The following is a 22190-nucleotide window of genomic DNA, read 5'->3' as shown; positions in this document are numbered from 1 at the left end:
CTATCTAGAGCAGAGACTGATACAGTAAGTGATACATAGGATTAAACAAATAAAACAATGCATGATAATATTCAAGTTCTGAGAACAGAGATGCCTGCTTATCAGAGAACATCCCATCATACAATATTAAAAAAAAAAAAAAAAAAAAAACAGGGGCACGATCAACAATGGGGTTGAGTCTCAGCTCCACTTCTAAATTCCAGCTTCCCACTAATGCACACCCTGAGAGGAAGCAGCTGATGCCTTAAGTTTTGGTTCCCTGGCATCTAAGTGAGAAATCTAAAATGAATTCCCAGCCCTGGCTCTTATAGGCACTGCAGAGTGAATCAGTGGATGGAATATCTTTTACCCTGTGTCTCTGTCACTCACTCTCTCTGCCTTTCAAACAAATAAAAAACAAAAATCTTAAAAAATAAATTCCAGGCCAGTGCCACGGGTCACTTGGCTAATCCTCCGCCTGAGGCGCCGGCACCTCGGGTTCTACTCCAGGTTGGGGCGCCGGATTCTGCCCCAGTTGCTCCTCTTCCAGTCCAGCTCTCTGCTGTGGCCCGGGAGGGCAGTGGAGGATGGCCCAAGTGCTTGGGCCCTGCACCCGCATGAGAGACCAGGAGGAAGCACCTGGCTCCTGGCTTCAGATCGGCATAGCACACTGGCCGCAGCGGCCATTTGGGGGGGGGGGGGTACCAACAGAAGGAAGACCTTTCTCTCTCTCTCTCTCACTGTCTAACTCTGCCTGTCAAAAATAAATAAATAAATAAACTATAGGATTTTAAAACGTGAATGGTAAAAGAAGGAAAATGACCTCTAGATTGGGAAGGACCATTTTAAATATGACAATAAAAACAATATGAAAATAAAAGATTAATAGGTTGGCTGTATATCAGGCACTATGAATTTAGGAGAAAATAAGAATTTGAGGATAAATAAGGGGTAATGAATATCTACAAGATCATATCAGAAAGTTTGTAGGAAAACAAAATTAAAATATAAATTTAAAAATCCATGCACTTGTTTCCCAATATACATTTTGTGTGAACTTTTTGGAAGGCTCCTCATATGCATGAATTTCAAAGTTTTAAACCAAAATAAACTTACCTTTTAATTCCTTTTGTCTACAGACTTTTTGAAATACTTGGATAGCATATACAGTATATAATACATATGTTTATATATATATACACACACACCTTCCTAAAAATTAGTGAGAAAAAGTATACTCCAGTAAGTTACAAAAAACCTAAACTATGCAAAACTGTTACCAATCAAAAATGGCTTAAATATTTTCAAACATCAAATTGTCCAATGTTTTCAAAATTGATATTGTTGGCCAAGAGGCAGAGAAACTGGAACATTTCCATATGGGAGCTTGAAAAATATAATGTGATAAACTTTAGAGGGGTCACTTTGATTTTATGCTTAAAAAAATCTTAAAAAAGATTAAGCCCTTTTGGCCTAATAATTACATTTCTAGGACAAAGTTGGAGCATATGAATTTCAAAGGAAAAGTTTCAAATCACTTCTGCAGAGACACATCAAAATCAATGGAAAAAGAATGTGGAGAAGTATCTTAAGCTTCAGATATAAATAAGACAGATTTACCTTTTAAAGAGTCAACACTTGTTTCACTCTATAACCTTTAACATGACCAAGTATCAAAAAGTTGTAAAACAAACCTTTTAACAGCATCCTTCTTCTGAGTATCTATAATGTCCCACCACTTTGAAAAGTAGGAGATCTCAGACCACATAAATTTCCTGCTTGAGTCTTCTTTCAGCTTTAGGACCATGTTATTAAAAATATACTGAGTCTTGTCTCTAAAGTAGTCATTGAAAGTCTTCAACCAACCTGAATCAAGACACAAATATATCACAAAGATCTGATTCACATGGCTGATTCAACTCAGTTACATTCTATTGCATTACCTTTGGATACCCTTAGATGCTTCCTTCACATAAAGGCATACTTAAAAATTAACAAGTGTTTTCAATCAGTCAAATTCCAGTTTAGTTAACACAAGATTCAAAAACCTGTGAACAGTGAAAAAACTCTTGAAAACTGCACAAATTCTGACCACGAGGAAAAAAAACAGAGAAGGAAGACCTAAAATCAAACAGCAGTTATTTACACTTAATAATTACCATGCTTCTAAGCTTAAAAATGTAAGCAGTGTTAACAAGTTGACAATAGCATTCTCACAATGTTGGAATAAGCATTTTATCTTCATGTCACATCTAAAATTCCTCACCTAATAAAGTAAGTAAACCAAGAAAACTGCAAACATAGGCTACACTAAAAGCAAGCCACATAGCAATAAGGTAACTGCAACACCAATATGAATCTTGAGAAACAGAATTCTTCCCCAAACAGGCATTTGTTCCCAAAGGCCACCCACTGTGGGGAGCAACTGAGACTAGACTAAATTACTGGAACTAGGACTAATTCTATGCATCTGCTCTCCCACAATATGGCACTGAGAGAGAGACCAAACAACTTCTACGCAGCTGCCTCGCCAATTCAACTGATAAACTGCAGGAGCTGATCCTGCTCCTGATTGGAGGAGAGCAGCGTGCTCGGCGTGTGGGTAGCAGACCATGGATTGGTGGAAGAAGACTATAAAGGAGGAGAGAGACAACATGCACTGGGAACACCTGAGGAACATCCGGATAACATCTGAGCAACCCCTGAGAGAGCCCGCCGGTGGTGTGCCACTCCTCCACGGAAGCGGGGAAAGCAGCAGGGGTGCCGCCCCTCCGCGGAGGCGGGGTGGCAGCAAACCCGGGAAGGACTGGCAACAAACCCGGGAAAGGGCCAGGCAAAAAGAACAGCGCAGGGTCCAGTGTCGTTCCTCCACGAATCGGGGAGCGGCAACCCACTATTCAGTTTTTTATATGCCCAAAGTGGTACCAACCCAACAATAAATGTGTGCACATCCATGTAAAGTTCTCTCAAAAGGGAATTGTGTATGTTGACAAAAACTTAGTTGTCTCATTTTTCCTACTGCTTCTCTAATATTCTGAAAATCTGAAGACATTTGCAATTTAGGTCTAGGAAACATTTGTAACAAGACCCACATGCCCAAACATAGCCCTTCAGGCAGATCGCTAAAATGGCCAATGCAAAAACCTGCAACCTTACTGGTGGGAAGCAAAGTAGACTCTCTGAAAGTAACCCGTCCTCATCTATGAAATCCTACAGTGAACAGAGTTTCTACACATACAGAATGAGCTGCTGCTGATTGCTTCCAATCCTCACACACGATACAGAACGAAATACAGGGGTCCAAATGGCTGTATTCTTTGTCCATCTAGAACTAAGTTAATATTCAATTATGTGCTCTATTTGCTGGCAAAAAAAGTAAAAATAAAAATAAAAATCTCTTGTGGTAGAGAATACAAATATTTTGACAATGAGAAAACAAATTTCTGCTGTTTAAGGTACTTTGTCAACACAGCCCTAGCAAACTACTACAGACCTACAATAAATGAGTGCTAATACTATCCAAAAGTCAAGACTGTGGGGAGAATTTACCTTATCAATTAGCATCATTTTACTGAATGCAATCTATTATATTAAACATAATACCTATACACTGAGCTGAATTCACAAGTATATCAAATGTATTTCTATATGTTGTTGTTGTTATATATGTGTAACAAGAACCGTGTAAATTATTTAAATGGCTCTATTAGAGTTACTATCTTTAAGATATCACATATACTTTTATCTAAGTGTTAACAAAGATCAAAACTATTAATTATCTGGCTACTAAGTAAATTACATAACTATGAATAGTAGGATACTTCTAAAATTATTTTAATAAAATTCCAGTAATCTAGCATGAAAGAAAATCTTAGAAGGGCTAGTCTTCATGAAGATCAGTAAGTAAAAGGATTTTTTTAAAGCATAACTATTTTCAGCAGCTATAATTTGTTAGGAGCTAAGACCATTTCAAAGACTAGTTTGTCAGAAGAGTTTTCAGAAGAATCACACTGCCTGATTAATCCATTTTCCCTTCAACACTTCATTTGCTCTTCAACAATCAGGCAGAAAATACGTCAAAGATATTTACATGAGCCAAAATACAAGCCCAGAGATGTGAATGTAAAAGCTTTCCATAAAACTCATCTATAATAGATACTAATGCCACTACAATATAACACAATTAATAAAGAATGAACTGAAAGATAGCCTCTTGCAGCTTTCAATATTGAGTAATATAACAGCAAATTAGCTTTTATTGCTCTTATACAATAGAGTAATCAAGTATTCCCTTTCACACCGAACTGGTTCTTCTTTTTCTAAATTACTGTAAAAAACTACAATTGTATATTAACATGAGACCAATCAGAAAGATAGTATTTTATGAGAAGTTGTAAGAGATGAGATTTGGTGACATAAAATTAGATTCCTACCTCTAGATTTAATAATCTCAGGACATGGAGTTGCAAACTGATTTACTTAAGTGGTCAATTCACAGCTTTTTTCTTTCCCTTGAATACATTTGGAAATTGAATCAGGGCTAGAACAGCATTAAGAATACTTTTCAATTTATTCTTTTCATTCCAACAACACTACTATTCATAAAAGAACTAGTAGCTATTTTAAATAAGTGGAGAAATATTTAAAACAAGGAGTGAATTAGAAGTTCTACAAAGCAAAAATGCAAATTCAATAGCACTGATTTTTTTTAAGTTCTAAGATCAAAAACTAATAAAGTCAGGAACTTTGTTGCCTATTTTCAATGTGTAAGAATAATTAGGCACCCAGTAATATTCACGAACAAATCATGATTTATTTTTAAAATTTGGGGCTCTTGATCATAGCTTGAAAGTCTAGAGACTATGTGGAAATCTGAGGGAGCCTCCTGAGCAACACTGGATTTTATTTAGTTCAAGACAAGCACAGTTCAAAACAAGACCACCCTGAAGACCTGGTTAAGAGGAACCCGCCCCTGAACCCTGGACTCTGGAAAGATCTCCCCACTCTTCCACTGTCCACACTGCTTTCCATAGGATAAACCCACAGGACAAAGAACTTGGTCACCCAGGGAGTGTCTGTGTCCAAAAAAGCACTAAGCTAACATCCAAAGCCTGCACAGTTCTTCGCTAAGTCTTGCAGCATAAAGGCACTGAATCCTGCAAGTGGGACACTCCACAGGCTGAGCAGAGGCCAGGAGGCTGCAGTCTGCAGGAGCTATCAACAGAGCACCCAGGCGTCAGCAAACAAAGCCCTTTCTCCTTTGGAGTAGGGCCAGGTCTGACAGGAGAAGAGGGGCTGGGCTGCCCCCCAAGGCTGGCAAGCTCTGTGCACATACCACCACACCCCAGGGGGAAACTGAACGAGAGCAGTCTGCACCTCACTCAGCCTTCTAGATCACTGAGCCACTTCTAAGGCAGGAACATGGGATCTACTTTTTGGGGGAACTTGTTACTTGAATTTATAATGTTTAAATGTTTAGACCAAGGGTGTATGGGTTTCTACAAAGGCCTTCTACCTCCTGCCTCAGATCCTGCAAATTTCAGAAGCAGGCCTGGGCACACACAATAACCCAAACTTTAAACCAGCACCTGGTGCAGCAAATACAGAAGAGCAGAGGCTCAGATGAATGAAGGATCGGGCCAGAGAGACTGAGAAACAACTATGGGACTCTAAATGCAAACTTATTACCCTAACTAGAAATTAAACCAAATGTACAAAGATACCACACCGTCAACGTTACTATGTTCACAGTCGGGCCTGATGTTAACCTAATCACATTTGTCCAACACTTCTAAGTTCCTCAATATTTATATTTTAAAGGTTCTGTCCAACACGATTTAAAAGGCCCATCCCTAGGAAGGTACCACCCTCTCCCAAAGCACTGTTACCACTGTTAGCAGTTTTAGCTACTAAATATTAATTTTAGTAATTTAGTAATTACTAAATTTAGTAATAATTTTTAATCAGCACATTAATTCTGCTCAATAGTTAAATATGCTCTGTTCTTTTAGGAAAACAGGAAAAGATTCTGAGGCACAAATATCTATATGCAGATAAGAAACCTACTGAAAATAAGCATATAAAGCAGGCAACTTAAGCTTTAACTTATTTTCATTTCAATGTACTAACAAATTTAAAAATAAATACAAACAGGGTTCATTTTCTAAGAAGCTCCTTTGATTTAGTAATTAAGTTATTCTCTATCAACAAATAATCAACAAGTTTCTTCCATCACTTGTTAATTCCTTAATATTCAACTGCAATATCCAGTCTCATACTTATGGGACGATGTGCAATTTTAATTGGTATGACTATTCCTCAAATCTGCTGCTGATTAATTTTAACTCCAACATTTCTGGTAAAAGTTAAGCTTGTTTTTCACCTCTGATAAACTGTAAAAGACTCTTAATTAATGTTGGGCTTTATTCATTCAGACACGTACAGAGCATTTAATAAGGGCAGAGCAATAAAGCAAAGCTAAATGAAAACAGATACTACAGAGAAAATACGAACAAATGCTGGGAGAGCAAAGAAATGGTAAAGTCCTACCAGAGGAAACGGAGAGAGACTCTTAGATGAGTCCTCATCTGGAGAGAGCAGAAGGGTGGAAGTTCCATCCCAGGGGGACAGCATGTGGGGAAGCCACAGAGGTGTGTTGCAGGGTATGTGGTGGGAATATGAGAAATAGAGCAACAGAAGCGGGGGCTAGATCACTGAAAACCTACTACGCCATTCTTGTTTCTTATGGAAAACTTAGGAGAAAGGACGTTTTCTGATCTCTGCTTTCAAAAATAACTGTACCAGGAGCGTAAAGGAGAGACTGAAAGGTAAAGCAGAGTGAGAACCAGAAACCAAGACCACTGTATTTAAAACATGGCTATGAAATGCAGAGGAAGGAGACAAAGGGAAATGAGAGACAGCACAGAAAAAAGGGAGAGAATTTAATAACCCACTGAAGTCTCTAGGAGGAGACATAGGGAGAGACAAAGAGGAAGCCGACCCAGGTACCCAAAGAACCTTGCGTCCTTGGAGACCTATAAATCTTCTGATTCTTCTAGCTGCTTCTGAACTCCGGTTTCCAAAATCATCTAATCTTTTGTCCAGGTAATTTTGTGTCATATAATGGTTTTCTAAGCATATCAGCTTTGCATCCATTAAGATGTCTGAGATACAGCATTTTATTCAATGCATTAAAGATGCTGTCACTGGAAATTTTACCCTATACCACAACAAGCTATTTCCATCACCATTAGGACAGCTGGGGTTTTGTTCATCCTGCAGCTGTGTAGTATGGATAAAGTGCAACTGTGACCTCTTACTGCATGCTTTTTTAAGTGTCATTTAATTTAAAAGATTTGCATACCTTGACATTTGATATCTGTGACTGGGAGATCAACCACCAAAATAATTTCTAAATCTATGCCACAAAGTAATTCCCCTCCCTTCATAAGAATCTCATCTATGAGCATCTAACACTGAAAGCAGTCTAAAGAGTCACATCCCCCCAAAAGCTTAGTTGCTTGAACTAATGAAAATAAATAAAAAAGAGAAATTCTCAGAAATAAAAAGAAAAAAAATGACTTCCTTTGATGGGCACTGTCAGGGTAAATAAGGGAACTTCACATTTAAAAAAATATTTATTTAATGGATTTAGATTTGAAAGGCACAGAGAGAAACAGAGACAGACAGAGATCTTCCAACCACCAGATCACTATTCAAATGTCTACAACAGCCAGGGCTGGACCAGGCCAAAGCCAGAAGCCTGGAACATAATCTAGGTCTTCCACATGGGTGGCGGGGATGCAATCGCTTGAGCCATCACCTGCTATCTTTCAGGGTGCACACAAGCAAGAAGCTCGAATCAGAAGTGAAGCCACAGATTCAAATCCAGGCATTTGGATACAGGCTGTAGGTGTCCAGATCCACGGTCATTAATAACCACTGTACCAAATGCCCACCCTAACTACTTAGCCTTATAGTCAACCAAATACTGAGCAAATTATCAAAGTTTCTAGAAGAAACCACTTGAAAAGCTGGAAAATACTGCTTCTAAATCATTCCTTAATTGTAAAAAAATGTAGCAATGATGAAAACCACTGACCATCTCATGTACTAATGTGGTATTTAAGGATAATGATATCCATTTCAATAAACACTGACTAGAAAAATCTAAAGGAAAAAGAGGCAGGAAATAACACAGTGAGGTAGCCACTTGTGCAAGGCAGTTAACAGTTTTTTGTGTGTGTGTGTGTGTGATCGTTAATATCAAAGTAGATGATCTTTGATTTGACAATACTAATAGACATTCCTCCCCACCGAAGGCAAAGTCATACAAAAGAATGAGTTTCAGTCCAGATTGGGTTCAAATCCAGTCCTGCCATGCACACATGCACACATACATCATTTACACTCTCTTCTGCCTCCTTTCTTATCTATGATCTGACTGCAACAGCAGCACTCTGTTATGAAGCTGCTGAGTGGTGTAATGGACTCCATGTATGTAAAATGTCTAGAACAGTGCATGGAACATGGTAAATTTCAGAAGCGTAGGAGCATTCCTAGTGCACTGGATAGCTCTGAAGCACCCCCTACTTCAAAGACAAAGATAATGAAATGAAGGGAATCAGGAGACGTTCAACAACCAGCTGGATCTTTCAGGAACGAACTGACATATGTGCTCCTCAAGAAACGACATCCAGTGAGAGCTCAAACCAATGCAACTGTCTCACTCTAGAAAAGGGACTTCAATACATAAATTCTAGAGATCTCTTAAAAACAGGTATCTGGAGAGCTATGTAACTGTTACTTCTTAAATGCTATCATCTTCTCAACAATTAAGGTTGCAAGATAAAATACAACATGAATTTCAGATAAACAATATTTAGTACAAGTATGTCACATGTCATATTTGGGACACATCCAAGGGGTCTTCAGAAAGTTCATGGAAAACGTATATTCTGACAAAAAAAGCATGGATTTCACAAAAGGTTTACACCAAAAGTAAACTTACCTTTTAATTATACTTTTAATGAACTTTTTGAAGTAACCTCATAGACACACACTAAAAATCTACTGTGTAGTGGAAATTCAAATTTAACTGCGCATCTTGTATTTTCATGTGCCTAATCTAATGACCCTACAACAATCCAGAGTCCATATTAAACATGCTAAATTGGCTAAAACACATAAAACAAGAAAAAATAATCATTTGAATGAAATCAAGTACCTTAATAGGCAGTAAGGTAAAAGGAAAGAACATGGATTTCAGTATGATACAAACCTGAGCTTCATCTCAGCAGCCTTGGACAATGTATAACTGGCTGACTTTCAGCAAATGACCATATCCAACTAGCCACCCTTGCCTTCACCTGTTACATGTGGCCTCACTGAGCACTTGGTCTGTTCTGATGAGGACAGGCACTGAAGGCTAGCTCTCAGTTCCTCCTTGCACTACTATAGCACTAGAAACTCCAATTTCCCAGCACAGCTGTCAAAGCCAAAGACACCTCTTCATCCTGCAGTAGCTAAATCAAAGGTAGGACCGCCAAACTGTGTGCCTGGACACACCTCTCCTTGTGACCATCTCATTCCAGCCAGCTGTTGCCTCTGGCACCCAGATGCTCAAGTCTCTGGACCTATCATCCACATTATTAGTCAACCATGGCTGGCCACAACTGTTTTCAAATTGTGACTGCAATTGACATTTTAACAGAAATGCCTAAAAACAGTATTTGTACCATGATTTCCTCATTTTTTTTTACTATTTTAGAATAAGACTGCATAAGTATTTCTAGGTACCAAAATGTGAAAATAGTACCAAAATGTGAAAATCTCTTTTCTTAGTTTCACAAGTAAAGAAAAAGCTGGAAAATCCTCATTAGTCATTGAGTGAATTAAAATTTCTGCAAAGAACTGCAGAAACACACAATAACATTGTTTCCCAGTGTTACTCTCAGGCCTTGGCCTTCCCACTATTTTAGAGTCATCCCACATGGGGGATTATTTTCTAATGTTCACTTTACAAATTGCTTAACTAACAATATGCCGTCCAGCCTTCCATTTAGCATGCCTTATCGTCCCTCTACACACTGTGATTTCCTTGAAGGAAAATTAACTAAATATTTCAGCAGTTTAACTAGTGGGAAGCAAAGAATTAAGATTGTAGATACAAAGGTGCTGTAATTGTGTTTTAATCAGCTTATTAAATACAACATGAACATGTATCAGTCAACTAACATTTAATTTCATGGTCTATGATTCAAAACTTTTCAAAAGCATAACAGAACAAAGTTATCAACATTGTCAACAATTCCTTTCCAATTTTGTTTTTACTTGCATAAACCATTTAAATGCTATATGACAATTGTTACATGTACTTATAGACTAGAAGAAGACATAAGTCGGAATTTTATGAAGATACACACATATTTAGAAATGCACCTTTCCTTGAGGAATATTATCAGGTTAGTCTAAAAAGAAAAAAAAAAACTCAGCATATAAAAACACAGGAATATATACATTCTTTTTCTTTAAAAGATTCATTTTTTATTTATTTGAAAGGCAAAGTTACAGAGAGAGGAGGAGAGAGATATCTTCCATTCACTGGTTCCCTCCCCACATTGCCACAACAGCCCAGGTTGGGTCAGGCCAAAGCTAGAAGCCAGGAGCTTCATCCAGGTCTCCCATGTGGATGCAGGGGCCCAAGCACTTGGGTCATCCTCTGCTGCTTTCGCAGATTCCCTAGCAGGGAGCAGGATCTGAAGTGGAGCAGCTGGGACTTGAACTGGTACCCACACGGGATGCTGGCATCACAGGCAGAGGTTTACATATAAATTCTTTAAGTTGGGGGCCTAATGACAGGAATCTTAAAAATTTCTACACACAATGGACTACTAATCTACTGATAAAACAAACTAGGAGCTACAGCTTGTTTTAAAGTGTGCTGTAGAAAATGCCAACACATTTCTATAAATCTCTTTTAGGAGGCAAACTGCCTAATTGCACATGCACTTACGGGTGTCGCACAACAAGCTCTCACTATGGTCACCTTGTGACCTGGAATGCATGTGCACGTGCTTTTTCCTGCACATTCAAAGAGTGGTTTTTCAGGACCTGAGCAATGCTGTTTTTCACACATTAATTCAGTTTATCAGTATTCCCTTATGTTAGGGATAAGGAAAAACTACTATGAATAGTCGGCAGGTTCTTTTCTCTAGCATTTTGCTTGATAGCAAAAATTGCTTTAATTTGAAAAGATCTGTTTCTGATCATTATTTTTTTCCTCAAGTGGAGACGGGTCTGAGGGTTAAGGGTCATTAACATCTTTTACTAAGACAAAAATATTCAACTGTAGTTGCTAGGAGACAAAGTAGACAGATTCATTTATTACTGTCAAGAACAGTTTGCATGTCTTCTCAAAGGACCACATACTAACCACTGCAGGAACCACAATGCAAATAAGCAAAAACTAAAAAGCAGGGCCAAACCTGGCCCTCAAAGGGCTTCAGATTTCTGTTGTTTGTACATAATATTAAAAAATGCATTTTTAATTAAGATTTTTTTAAGAGACATACATTAGCTGACATCAGGAAGGAGGGATGGATATTAAAAAAAAAAAAAAAGTAGAGGCTAAGGACCAAGTGCTGTCAGTTGGAGTCACTGGTGCGTTCCCTTATTTAACTGAACCACAATGAGCATTCCCAACATGGTGGTTCATGAAACACAGTTCCAGACCTTAAGGAGCTTATGCTGGAGCCGGCAGGCCATGGCAAAATGCTGTAAACATTTACATCTCTAAGCATGTCACATGCAAGCGTGGATGTGCGGACAGTTTGAGCATGCAGCAGAGGGGCAAGGAGACAGGTCCAAGAGGGCCTTACACACATAGCAATTACTATGCCGAATGCTGGTCTAGACAACAGAATAGAGTTGAACTGGAGACACAAGGGAGCAGGCATTTAGCCTAACAGTTAAGGCATCAGCATCCCACGTCATAGTACTCAGGTTCGATACCTGGCTATGGCTCTGACCTCAGCTTCCTGCCATTGCACACCCTAGGAGGCACCACATGATGGCTTTTGTAACTGGGTTCCTGGTGCCCATACGGGAGACAGGGATTGGGTTGTCAGGTTCCAGCTTTGGCCTCCCCTAGGCCCAGCGATTGCAGACTTTGGGGCATTGAACCAGCAGATGGAGGAGAGCTCACTGGATTCTCGTTTTCTCTCTCTCTCAGCCCCCTCCCTCCCACTGTGTGTGTGTGTGCGCGCGCCTGTGTGTGTATATGCACATGCCTCTCAACTAAATGAATAATTAAGAGACATGTTTGGCCAGCGCTGTGGCTCACTAGGCTAATCCTCCACCTTGCGGCGCTGGCACACCAGGTTCTAGTCCCAGTCGGGGTGCCGGATTCTGTCCCGGTTGCCCCTCTTCCAGGCCAGCTCTCTGCTGTGGCCCGGGAGTGCAGTGGAGGATGGCCCAAGTACTTGGGCCCTGCACCCCATGGGAGACCAGAAGTACCTGGCTCCCGACATCAGATTAGCGCAGTGCGCCGGCTGCAGCGCGCCGGCCGCAACAGCCACTGGAGGGTGAACCAACAGCAAAAGGAAGACCTTTCTCTCTGTCTCTCTCTCTCACTGTCCACTCTGCCTGTCAAAAAAAAAAAAAAAAAAAAAGAGAGAGACATATGTTTTCTGTCACATGACTTTACTCTCATGGAAGAGGCAAGGAAACTGGCAGGGAAGTATTCTGGTCCCGTTCCCACCTGTAAAACACTAGAAAAGTGCAACCACTCTGCTGTGCACAGGGGCACCAGCCTTCAAGGGTGACTGCAAGCACTGTAAAGCATCTGGCACCCTGCCTGGTAAACCACTATTACACATAAGTGCCCATTTGTTATGAAATAACAAGAAACGAGATGGGTGGAAATTAAGGATGACAGAATCAGAGAAAGGATAATAAGGTCAAAAAAATCAAAAAAAGAGAGCAGAAGTGGGTTTTGGATGAGAAGGACTTGCATGACACACTGAAGTGTATTTATAAACCTACGAGGAAGATTATACAATGGAATTGCATCACACACGCAATTTAGTGCTAAGAATTCACTGTATGTGATTGGCAGTGAGAGAAAAGGACAACTTACAACACTACCAATGGTTTTTCCACTGTATCACTCAATAAGTGAACACTCCAGAGTGGATATGAAATTTATGCTTTTAAAAACCTGCAGTGCCACGGGCAGTCTCAGGTCCTATGTATGAAGCATGTGTCCTCCCCTCTCTGAGTGTGGGCCTGGCAAGCTGTTTTCCACAAGCAGCTTCTATATGCAAATGTTCTCATTAACCCACTACTGCTGGGAGTCAACAGCAAAAGGAACTGCGATCAGATGGGATTTTCATTGCCCTCTGTACTTGGTAACTAACCCTGTCCAACACATAACTCCACTTGGATGACCAACGCTGCATACACTGCTGAGGGTGTCCAGGGATGCAGGGCCACACACAGCAGAGCCCTTCTCCCTGGTTGCTGTCCCAGAAGTCTCTCCAGGATGCCCAGCCATCTCTGAGTTTGGATTTGAAAGGCACAGGCTAAGATTAAGGCGGAAGATGACTCACAATACAGCTGAGGAAAACGTGGACCAAAAAGGACTTGCTGGAAAACAGAAAGGCAGCAAAACCACGTCAGTAGTCGATGAAATGCAACTGTTCCTCATCAATTTCCAGAGTAGTTTTGCCTTCAAGGATTTTGTATCTCTGTGCATGCTAAAATACTGAAGGCCTCTGGGAATGTAGACATGTTAGTATCCAAGCTCTGCTTCCCAGACTAGTTCTCACATCTAGAAGGAGCACACACACAAAGATCCTGCTACATCCTGTGTCCAGACCTGGAGGAACAAGTTCTATGGCCTTAGAAATACGGAAGAAAGGAATGCACGCCAATAAACAAATGGCACACGCAGAAGATACATGAATCTTAAGGGTAACAAAAAGCAGTCAAGGAACAAGGTGAGTAACAGTCCTCTGACAGTAATGACAAAGTTCAGCCACTGAGAAAAGTAACAGATACATAATTAAGTCCTTTAAAAGAAGTCTTTGGAAATACATTCCAAAAAGAATGCTGCAATTAACTTTACAAGCCCTGCACTTTCTGTGCCTGTGTACTCATACAGACAAGAATGCACACCAACTCCCATGTCCCCCTGACTGTAGTAATTCCTCCTTACCCTCATGGTCAAAAAAAAAAAAAAAAATTCTCTGGGGACAAAAATAAATAAATGAATAAGTAAGAGTCATCATAAACTGATAAACCAAGAACGCTAAAATACAATGACACACAAGAGGAAGAGATGACCATTAAAAGCCAGAAGCAAATGGCTTGAAAATCTGGTAAGTGGCTCTACCAGATTCGAATTTAAAAGCTCCGGGCCCAAAGAGTCGCCCTCCTCTAGCTGTTGCTGAAGAGCATGTTACCTGGGTCGTTATGAGAGTGAGGCACCACAAAGACCTGAAGGGGTTCAGCATCCCATTCGTCCTCTTGATAGGTAATATCGAACCCTTGTTTCCAAACTCCACCGTCAGGATTGTCGAAAGGGACGAGGCTGTATACATCCAGCATCTAAACATGCAGAAGAGAATTACACTTGAGCGGTTATTGATTTAATCTTACTGCTGGTAAACACCTGTTCACTGCTATTCTCCGCATAGGCTTCACAAGACACAACTATCTCTAGAAACGTGAATGGAAAAGTTTGAGGCAAAAAACATGCAATTCCCTTTCAAAGGCTTGAAACGCTGCTTCTGCAGCACCGACTGCCCTGGTGAATAATCCCCTCCCACCCTGCTTCCTGAAGACAATCACTCCATTCCATTCCTTCTTCCCGGACCTCACTTCCTACAGAACTGAAAAGAAATTTATAGGAACAGAACAATGAATAAAAAAAATTCTGAAGAAATGTGAAGACTGGATATTTTAGCATGTTCAAAATGAGTTTGTTTTCTACTCTGAGTTGTCTTTTTTTATAATCAGTCTCACATATTTCTAAAATCTATTCCTGAATGAAAATGCATCTGTAACTGTTCTTCCACCTGGCATGAGTTATGTTTACTATTCTTATTCTAAAAATAAAACACAACAGGGCCAACTTAGCATAATCATTCAAAATGCAGGACAGTCTTAAAACTGAGATTTAGCTTTTAGTATCTACATGTTTCCTAATATTCCAATGCAGTATTTCTTCTAGTAATGACTTATTTGGACAAAAACATTTGCCAGAAAACCTAAGATTCTACTTTAATCCTTCATATTCTTTGTTATACTAAATGTGACAAAGAACACAATCTCAAGTAAAATTTAATTGTTAAAATTAATAAAAGTTACATCCTAATTAATATTATATAAATGAGTTTCAAAACAGTTTAAAAATACCAAACTATATAAAAGTGATTGTACAGGATTCCAAGCCAATGACATCTCTTTTGCTATGAAATTTATGACTCTAATAAATAAAATAAAATCCTTCCAAGAATTAGCCCAGAAATTTTGGGGGACCAGCTGGACAGGAAAATGATTAGAAATTCTCTGCTGTTTCTTTTGGATCTTTCTTTGGAGCTCTCCTCATAGCCACTGTCTCACTCTGCCTTCCACAGCTGCTCTGCAATTCTCTCTTTTCAGCCTAGAATTACACAGGGGAAAAATGTTTTCCTGTTCCCTTAGCATGGATGACAAGGCTAAATACTTAAGACATATTCAAGTGCACAGTGAGTTAAAGCCATGGCCTGCAGCGCCAGCATCCCATATGTGTGTGCTGGTTCAAGTCCCAGCTGCTCTGCTTCTGATCCAGCTCCCTACTAATGTGCCTTGGAAAGCAGCGGAGGGCATCCTAAGGACTTGGGCTTCTGCATCTACATGGGAGACCAGGAAGAAGCTCCTGGCTCCTGGTCATTGCTCTCATTTGGAGAGTAAACCAGTGGATGGGAAGGTCTATGTCTTTCTCTCTCTCTCTCTCTCTCTAAATCTGCAATTGAAATACATAGATAAATCTTAAAAAAAAAAAAAAAAAAAAAGTAGTATTCAATAAAACCCTAAAAAAAAAAAACCCCAGCCTCACAGGATCCAAGCCAAGCACTGTATTCTGACCCTATCTGAATCTGGCCACACAATGGCTGAGAAGGCTACAAGCGCATGGCCTAGCCAGCTCCGTTATCCCCAGCTTCCAGACTGGCCTGTGAGCCATTACCTTGAGATCATACCATGTTCTCTGCCCTCAAGAGTGAATGGAAAACGCCTACTCCAAAGCCAGCCCAGAAGCTACAAGTTTTGTCCAACTTTAAAATATTCACCCCCTGAGGTCTTCTCACTAAGTTCTAGTTTCTGGTCTGAGACACATGGGTAACCACGGCCCTCTGCTAATCTGTGCAGCTGAGCCAACACGAGTGACACACCCTGAGTTGAAGAAAGGCATAGTCCTTTCTGACCTCGTTACAACTCCATTTCCTTTTAGAACGGTGTTGTCCTAGAAAAATATACATAAGCCAAATAAGCAATTTCTAATTTTCTAGTGCTATAAAAGAGGTGAGATGAATTTTAATGACATGCTTTCACTGATATCCTCAATATGTAATCAATACAGAAATGAGTAAAGTACTTTACAGGTAATTCAAAAACACAATACCTTGTGTGTATGTTACAGGTAGAGCCCGTCTTCAAGTCAAATTAGCCCCATTTCAGGTGCTCAGTAGCCACTTGTGAGGAGCGGCTTCCACACTGGAAAGCACAGTTCTAGAAGATTTATTTTCCTTCCCCTTCACAAAAATATATTCAGGAAAATATCTAACTCTACATGGATGAAATCTACAACATATAGCAGATATGTAGTAATGAGCAGGTCTTTTCCTGTATTCTCCAAAGAAAATAAGAAAATTTCTTTGGCAAGACTTAAACCTCAAAAGATTTTTCCATGATTACAGGAAATAAGATCTGGAAAGCATACAGAAAGGCCTATTCACATAAGTATAAAATAGGAAAACGGGGGCCGGCACTGTGGCGCAGCAGGTTAACGCCCTGGCCTAAAGCGCCGGCATCCCATATGGGTGCCGGGTCTAGTCCCGGCTGCTCATCTTCCGATCCAGCTCTCTGCTTTGACCTGGGATGGCAGTGGAAGATGGCCCAAGCACCTGGGTCCCTGTACCCACGTGGGAGACCTGGAGGAAGCTTCTGGCTCCTGGCTTCAGATGGGTGCAGCTCTGGCCGTTGCAGCCAATTGGGGAGTGAACCACTGGACGGAGGACCTCTCTCTCTCTCTGCCTCTCCTCTCTCTGTGTGTGATTCTGACTTTCAAATAAATAAATAATTATTTAAAAAAATATGAAAACAATGAATTACAGATTTTTATCACTAAAAAGAATACCAGTGAGCATGTGACTATCAAATCATTTCACAAAGGGAGAAGAATTGAAGCCATTTACCAAGCAAGAACAGAAATTATCAAATCTAAAACTGAAAAAAAAAAAAGCCTGCTGATTATTTCCCATGTACACATTACCTGCACATCTGGATGCTGACTTCCACTCCGTGAAGCAAACAGACAGTCTGCAGGGTGGGCCTGAAGGGAGGACTGTGATGGCAAAAGATGGGGGCCAGCACCTTGGCTGAAGTCGCCTTGTGAACTTTTTGGACCTTCTTCCACAGACTCACTCAAATTGATGACTGAGTCTCTAATATTTGAGATTATCTCATTATTTTCGGCTAGCAAACGCTCCAAATGGTCTATTTTCTCTTGCAACATGGAGAGCTGGCCCTACAACAAAGAAGAAAAAGGCAGCTACATGAGACGTTAATACAGACAAGAGGACAGCCACTCACCCGTCACTTTGTTGTAAGTGGGATGGAAGAAAGCAAGGACAGCTGGCAGGGCTGAAGCACCAATTCTCAGCAATAAGTCTTCTCCATGGCTGCAGTCTTTGAGTAATCACATTTTTAAATGTGCAACAGAAGAATTTAAAATGTTCCCAATCTATTTCCCATTCTTCCCAAATCCAATCCTAAAAGATCTTTAGGTCTGTGAAATCACTAAGTACAGATGGATATTCTATCCAGATATGAAATTTTAAATTTAAGTTTAACTGATTTGAGTTACTCATAAGGATCAAACAGTATGAACCTGAAAAGGATCATTCCTTATCAATCTGTTAGCACTAGTGGACAATACTAAATAAGCAATAACATCTACAGAAAACCAATTACTCAGCTCTTAATTAGCCATCAAAATGAACATTCCCCAAGAAACTGCACCATAAGTCATTCTGACTGCTTCTGCTATACTGAGTGGCCTTTTAGTTTTCCTAGCTAACCCTCAAGTTAACAGCCTTGGCACCTCCGGGAACGTGTTTGGCATACAGTAAAAAAATGTCACTTGGAAAGCCCCAATCTCATACCAGAATGCCTGGGTTCGAGTCCCAGCTCCATTTTTAACTCCAGCTTCCTGCTATTGTGCGCCTTCGAAGGCAATGGGTGATAACTTAAGTCGTTGGATCCCTGCCACTCACATGGCAGACCCAGACTGCATTCTGTTTGTGGATTTGGCTTGGCTCAGCCCCAAGTCTTATGGGTATTTGCAGAGTGAATTAGCAGATTAAAGATTGATCTCTCTCCCTCCCAGCCCCCATCCCCTGTACATTCACTTTTCAAACAAGGAGTTTGTTGAAAACACAGCCTTGTTACACAGAATCATACCCCAGCTGATGAGAGGAAGGACCAACCTTATCTTGTTCCCCCTGTCTCCAGGGTTCCAAGCACCAAGCAGACACTCCTAAATCTGTCATACTGCTGGAACTCAATGACAATTTTTTAGTGAACACCCACTGTGTCTGGCATAATGCTACATGCTAGGAAGACAGATGTGCATGAAATATGGGTTCCTGTCTTGAAATACATAGGGCGATGTCATAACTTGCAATAGCCTACTCCTACTTCCCAAAAATTCACATTATGTTTTAAAAACAACTATATGCAGTTTAACAGATGATTCTGGACGTCCATCACCAGGAAGTAACAGGAAGGCAGAAAGAGGAAAAAGAGGAAACACTTAAATCTCCAAAAGTAGGGACTGGTCAAATGATATACCTTTATCAGGGAATGGCCTTTACCCACTGAAAATACAGAAATATAAACATTTTTCAAAATAGAAATATGGGGCTGGCATTGTGGTACAGCAGGTTAAGCCACCACCTGCAATGTCAGCAGCCCATACTGGTGCTGGTTTGAGTCCTGGCTACTTTACTTCTGATCCAGCTCCCTGCTAATGCACCCGGTAAAGCAGCAGAAGATGGCCCAAGTGTTTGGGCCCCTGCCACTCATGTGGGAGACCTGGATGAAGGTCCTTACTCCTGGCTTCAGCTGCCCAGCCCTTTGCTGAAGCTATCTGAGAAGTGAACCAACAAACGGAAGTTCTCTAACTGTCCCATAAAATAATCTTTAAAAAAAATAAAAATATAAGGAAATATATTTTCAAGAGATAAAAGCAGAGAAAAAGCTAAGACTAGTATATATGACATGATACACTTTTGAAAAAAACATATGGAAAGCCACATATGAACATGGCTAAAAATTGTTGTGGATGTTTATATTCTTTTTTAGCCTATGAATGTTTACTGATTTTCCAAGGCAGGGGACAGGAGATGTAAGAACTCTACTCCCAGGAAGGTTAGGGAAGATGGCAACAGGCTGAGCTGTACTACAAAGGCCATCACCTGAGCAGAGTACATCAGAATTGAGGGAAGTCTGATGAGACTAGGGAAGACATTTTGGAATAAGAAAAAAAAAAAATTGGCCAAAATTAGCAGCAAATTATCTTGGAGGTGGAGCCCTGGAGGAGAGAGAGACAAGGAGCTCAAGGCTCTCCACAGACCTGCAAGACGCCCTCACAGGCCCCACTACAAAGACACAGGTGATAGAAATAGCACTTCCCACAGCAGACTGCAGTCCTGGGGCTGGGTTGGGTAGGGGGAGAGGCAGAGGCAGACGGGGGTGGCGGGGGAGCCTGCTCTCTCTTCAGCTTGGAGAGAGACACGAAGTACAAGGTCTTAGCACAGATCTCATCCTGCAAGTCCCATTTCCCTTAGTGAAAAGCAAGGGAGAGAATAAGCATCAGTTTACAGGTAGACAGAAAAGCAAAGGGAACTTGAAACCCTACACAAGGGACAGTGGGGAGAGACCAGATGAAGCATGTAGCTCTAGATCATCAAAGCTGCTGAACCATATCATACACAAACCCTTCTTTGAACGTACACACAGACGTCAGTTAGGAATGGTTAGGAATGTTCTCTGCGAAAAGACCAAAGAGAGTCAGCTGGCAAACCCAAAGTTCAACCTAGGGCAGCTAACCGTATCTGAGAGCCAGGTACACAGTTTTCAATCCATATCTATTTCCCCAAACAGCTGTGCCATCAAAGACCACCCAGCCCAAGGGGCAACTTCTCTTCCCTCATTCTCCCAACACCACAGCCTGTGACTTTCTGAAATCGCTGCAGATAAATTCTGCTGAGTATTTTCAGTACTGAATACAAAAACCTACTTCCGTGCTGCTTGTTATTTCCACCATGGCAGATGACAGTAAATCAAGCTTTTCTTATTCCAAGCACAATGAGAATATGTTGACTCGTCTTGCTGTAGCCAAGCTATGCACACGGGCAAAATACCGCCTCAGCTTAGTCTAAAATGCCGTCATTCCAGGGCTCTGACAGATGTCACATGTTTTACCATACAGTCTCTGCATTACATCATTACAGTTTTTAATACACAGGTGTCTACATTTCTCCAGATCTTTCTGTTCTTTGAGGAAAGGATTATTTTGGAGCCACATACACAGCAAAGTTGACTACAGCTCTATGCATGTGCACTGAGAAAAAGAACTCCTCTACTGTTTCTCCCATGGTCTTGGCTCCAGCACCTGTGGACGAGTGTTCTTCAAGATAAACATTATGGGAGATATTTCATAAAGACAGATCACTCTCATCTCACCGTGGCTTTAACGGCACAATTACCGATCAGTACCTGGAATTCTGAACTGAAGTTAAGTACTTGCAGAAAATTGTGGCCTAGGGATATGGTGGCATAATGGTCTAATGAAAATCAGTTTTAAAAGTGCATTATGAAGTGGAGTCAAGTCTCCCTCCAAACAGCCAAAATTCCTGAAATAGACCTCATAAGCAAATTCTGCACACGAGGCAGACAAGGGTGGTACGACCTTAAAAGGATGTGCTTGTAGTCTGCATTAAAGCAACAGAAATCAGAGATAATGTTTCAATTACACTGACAAGTCAAAGAATACTGATAGTAATATTGAAAAAGACAATTTTCTGTAGGGCAAGAGAATCACTTATGAGAAAACCACTTTATTCTTTTGATTTGTGCATCAGTTCTATAGGGAGGCCGTGCTGCAGCACTGCTGGGGAGTAGGGGGGAAAGGTTAGGAGATTTGATTTATTTCACTTTTGGTGAAAAAGAAAAACTGAGCAAAAAAAAAAAAAAATTGCAGATATCAAAGAGTTGGAGAGAGCAAACTTAAAGTGTACTACAAAGGAGAAAAGGACAGCCCTGCTCGGTTCTATGAACAAAATCAACAATGTGAGTCCTGGGCTAAATTTGTCAGCCTGCTCCATAATGATCTGCCCCAGGCAGGACCGTGGCAGCTGGAAACTGGAGTCCCTGTGATCCCTCAAACCTGGAGGAGGCCACACACCTTCCTCCCTGCTGCAACCAGAAAGTGGTGGGGCCTCCTCCTTCCCACCCCAAATGCCAATCTCTGCCTGCCTCCAAGGCCATGGCTAGCAACAGCTCCAGGGCTCTGTTCTCTTGGTTAACCCCCTAAATCCAGCTCCATCAAACTCCATTTCTAGAGCACCTTATTCTCAACTGTGCAGCACCACATATGGGGGTATCAAATGGTCCAAGGGAAAACAGAACTAAATGGAAACAGGGGCTGGGAAAGCAGTCATTATTCTCAGTGCTTTAACAGGCACTGAGACTCTTCTGCACAAGAGAGAAACCAGGTGTTTTGGCACTGCTTAGAGACTGGCAAGTGTCTGTGGAGGGGGAGCAAGAGGAGAGGGGAGGGGAAGCTGTGGACAGAGTGAGGAAGAGGGCTATCAGTGTGGGCAGGCACCATCCAGGTAGCCGGAACCAAAGGCGAACACAGGCAGGCAAATTCTTGCTCTCTC

The 22190-nt window shown here is 40.8% G+C and overlaps 1 protein-coding gene across 4 annotated transcripts in view; it reads right to left on the bottom strand.

Annotated features, from left to right (window-relative positions):
- MAN2A1 (mannosidase alpha class 2A member 1) overlaps positions 1-22190 on the bottom strand; it is a 169822-nt gene that overhangs the window by 128785 nt on the left and 18847 nt on the right. For all 4 annotated transcript variants that reach the window (XR_011381959.1, XR_007922515.2, XM_051853587.2 and 1 more), the window contains 3 exons: positions 17516-17770; positions 14445-14589; positions 1674-1845 (listed from right to left, as the gene is read on the bottom strand). Coding sequence is in view for 2 of the 4 variants with exons in the window: in XM_051853587.2 (XP_051709547.2) it covers positions 1674-1845; positions 14445-14589; positions 17516-17770 (572 nt within the window). In the remaining 2 variants the exon portion in view is untranslated. The remainder of the gene's footprint in view (positions 1-1673; positions 1846-14444; positions 14590-17515; positions 17771-22190) is intronic.

The sequence above is a fragment of the Oryctolagus cuniculus genome, chromosome 14 (assembly GCF_964237555.1).
Source record: "Oryctolagus cuniculus chromosome 14, mOryCun1.1, whole genome shotgun sequence".
NCBI lineage: Eukaryota > Metazoa > Chordata > Mammalia > Lagomorpha > Leporidae > Oryctolagus > Oryctolagus cuniculus.
Note: the sequence above shows the minus strand (reverse complement) of the source record. Positions and strands in the feature narration are given on the sequence as shown.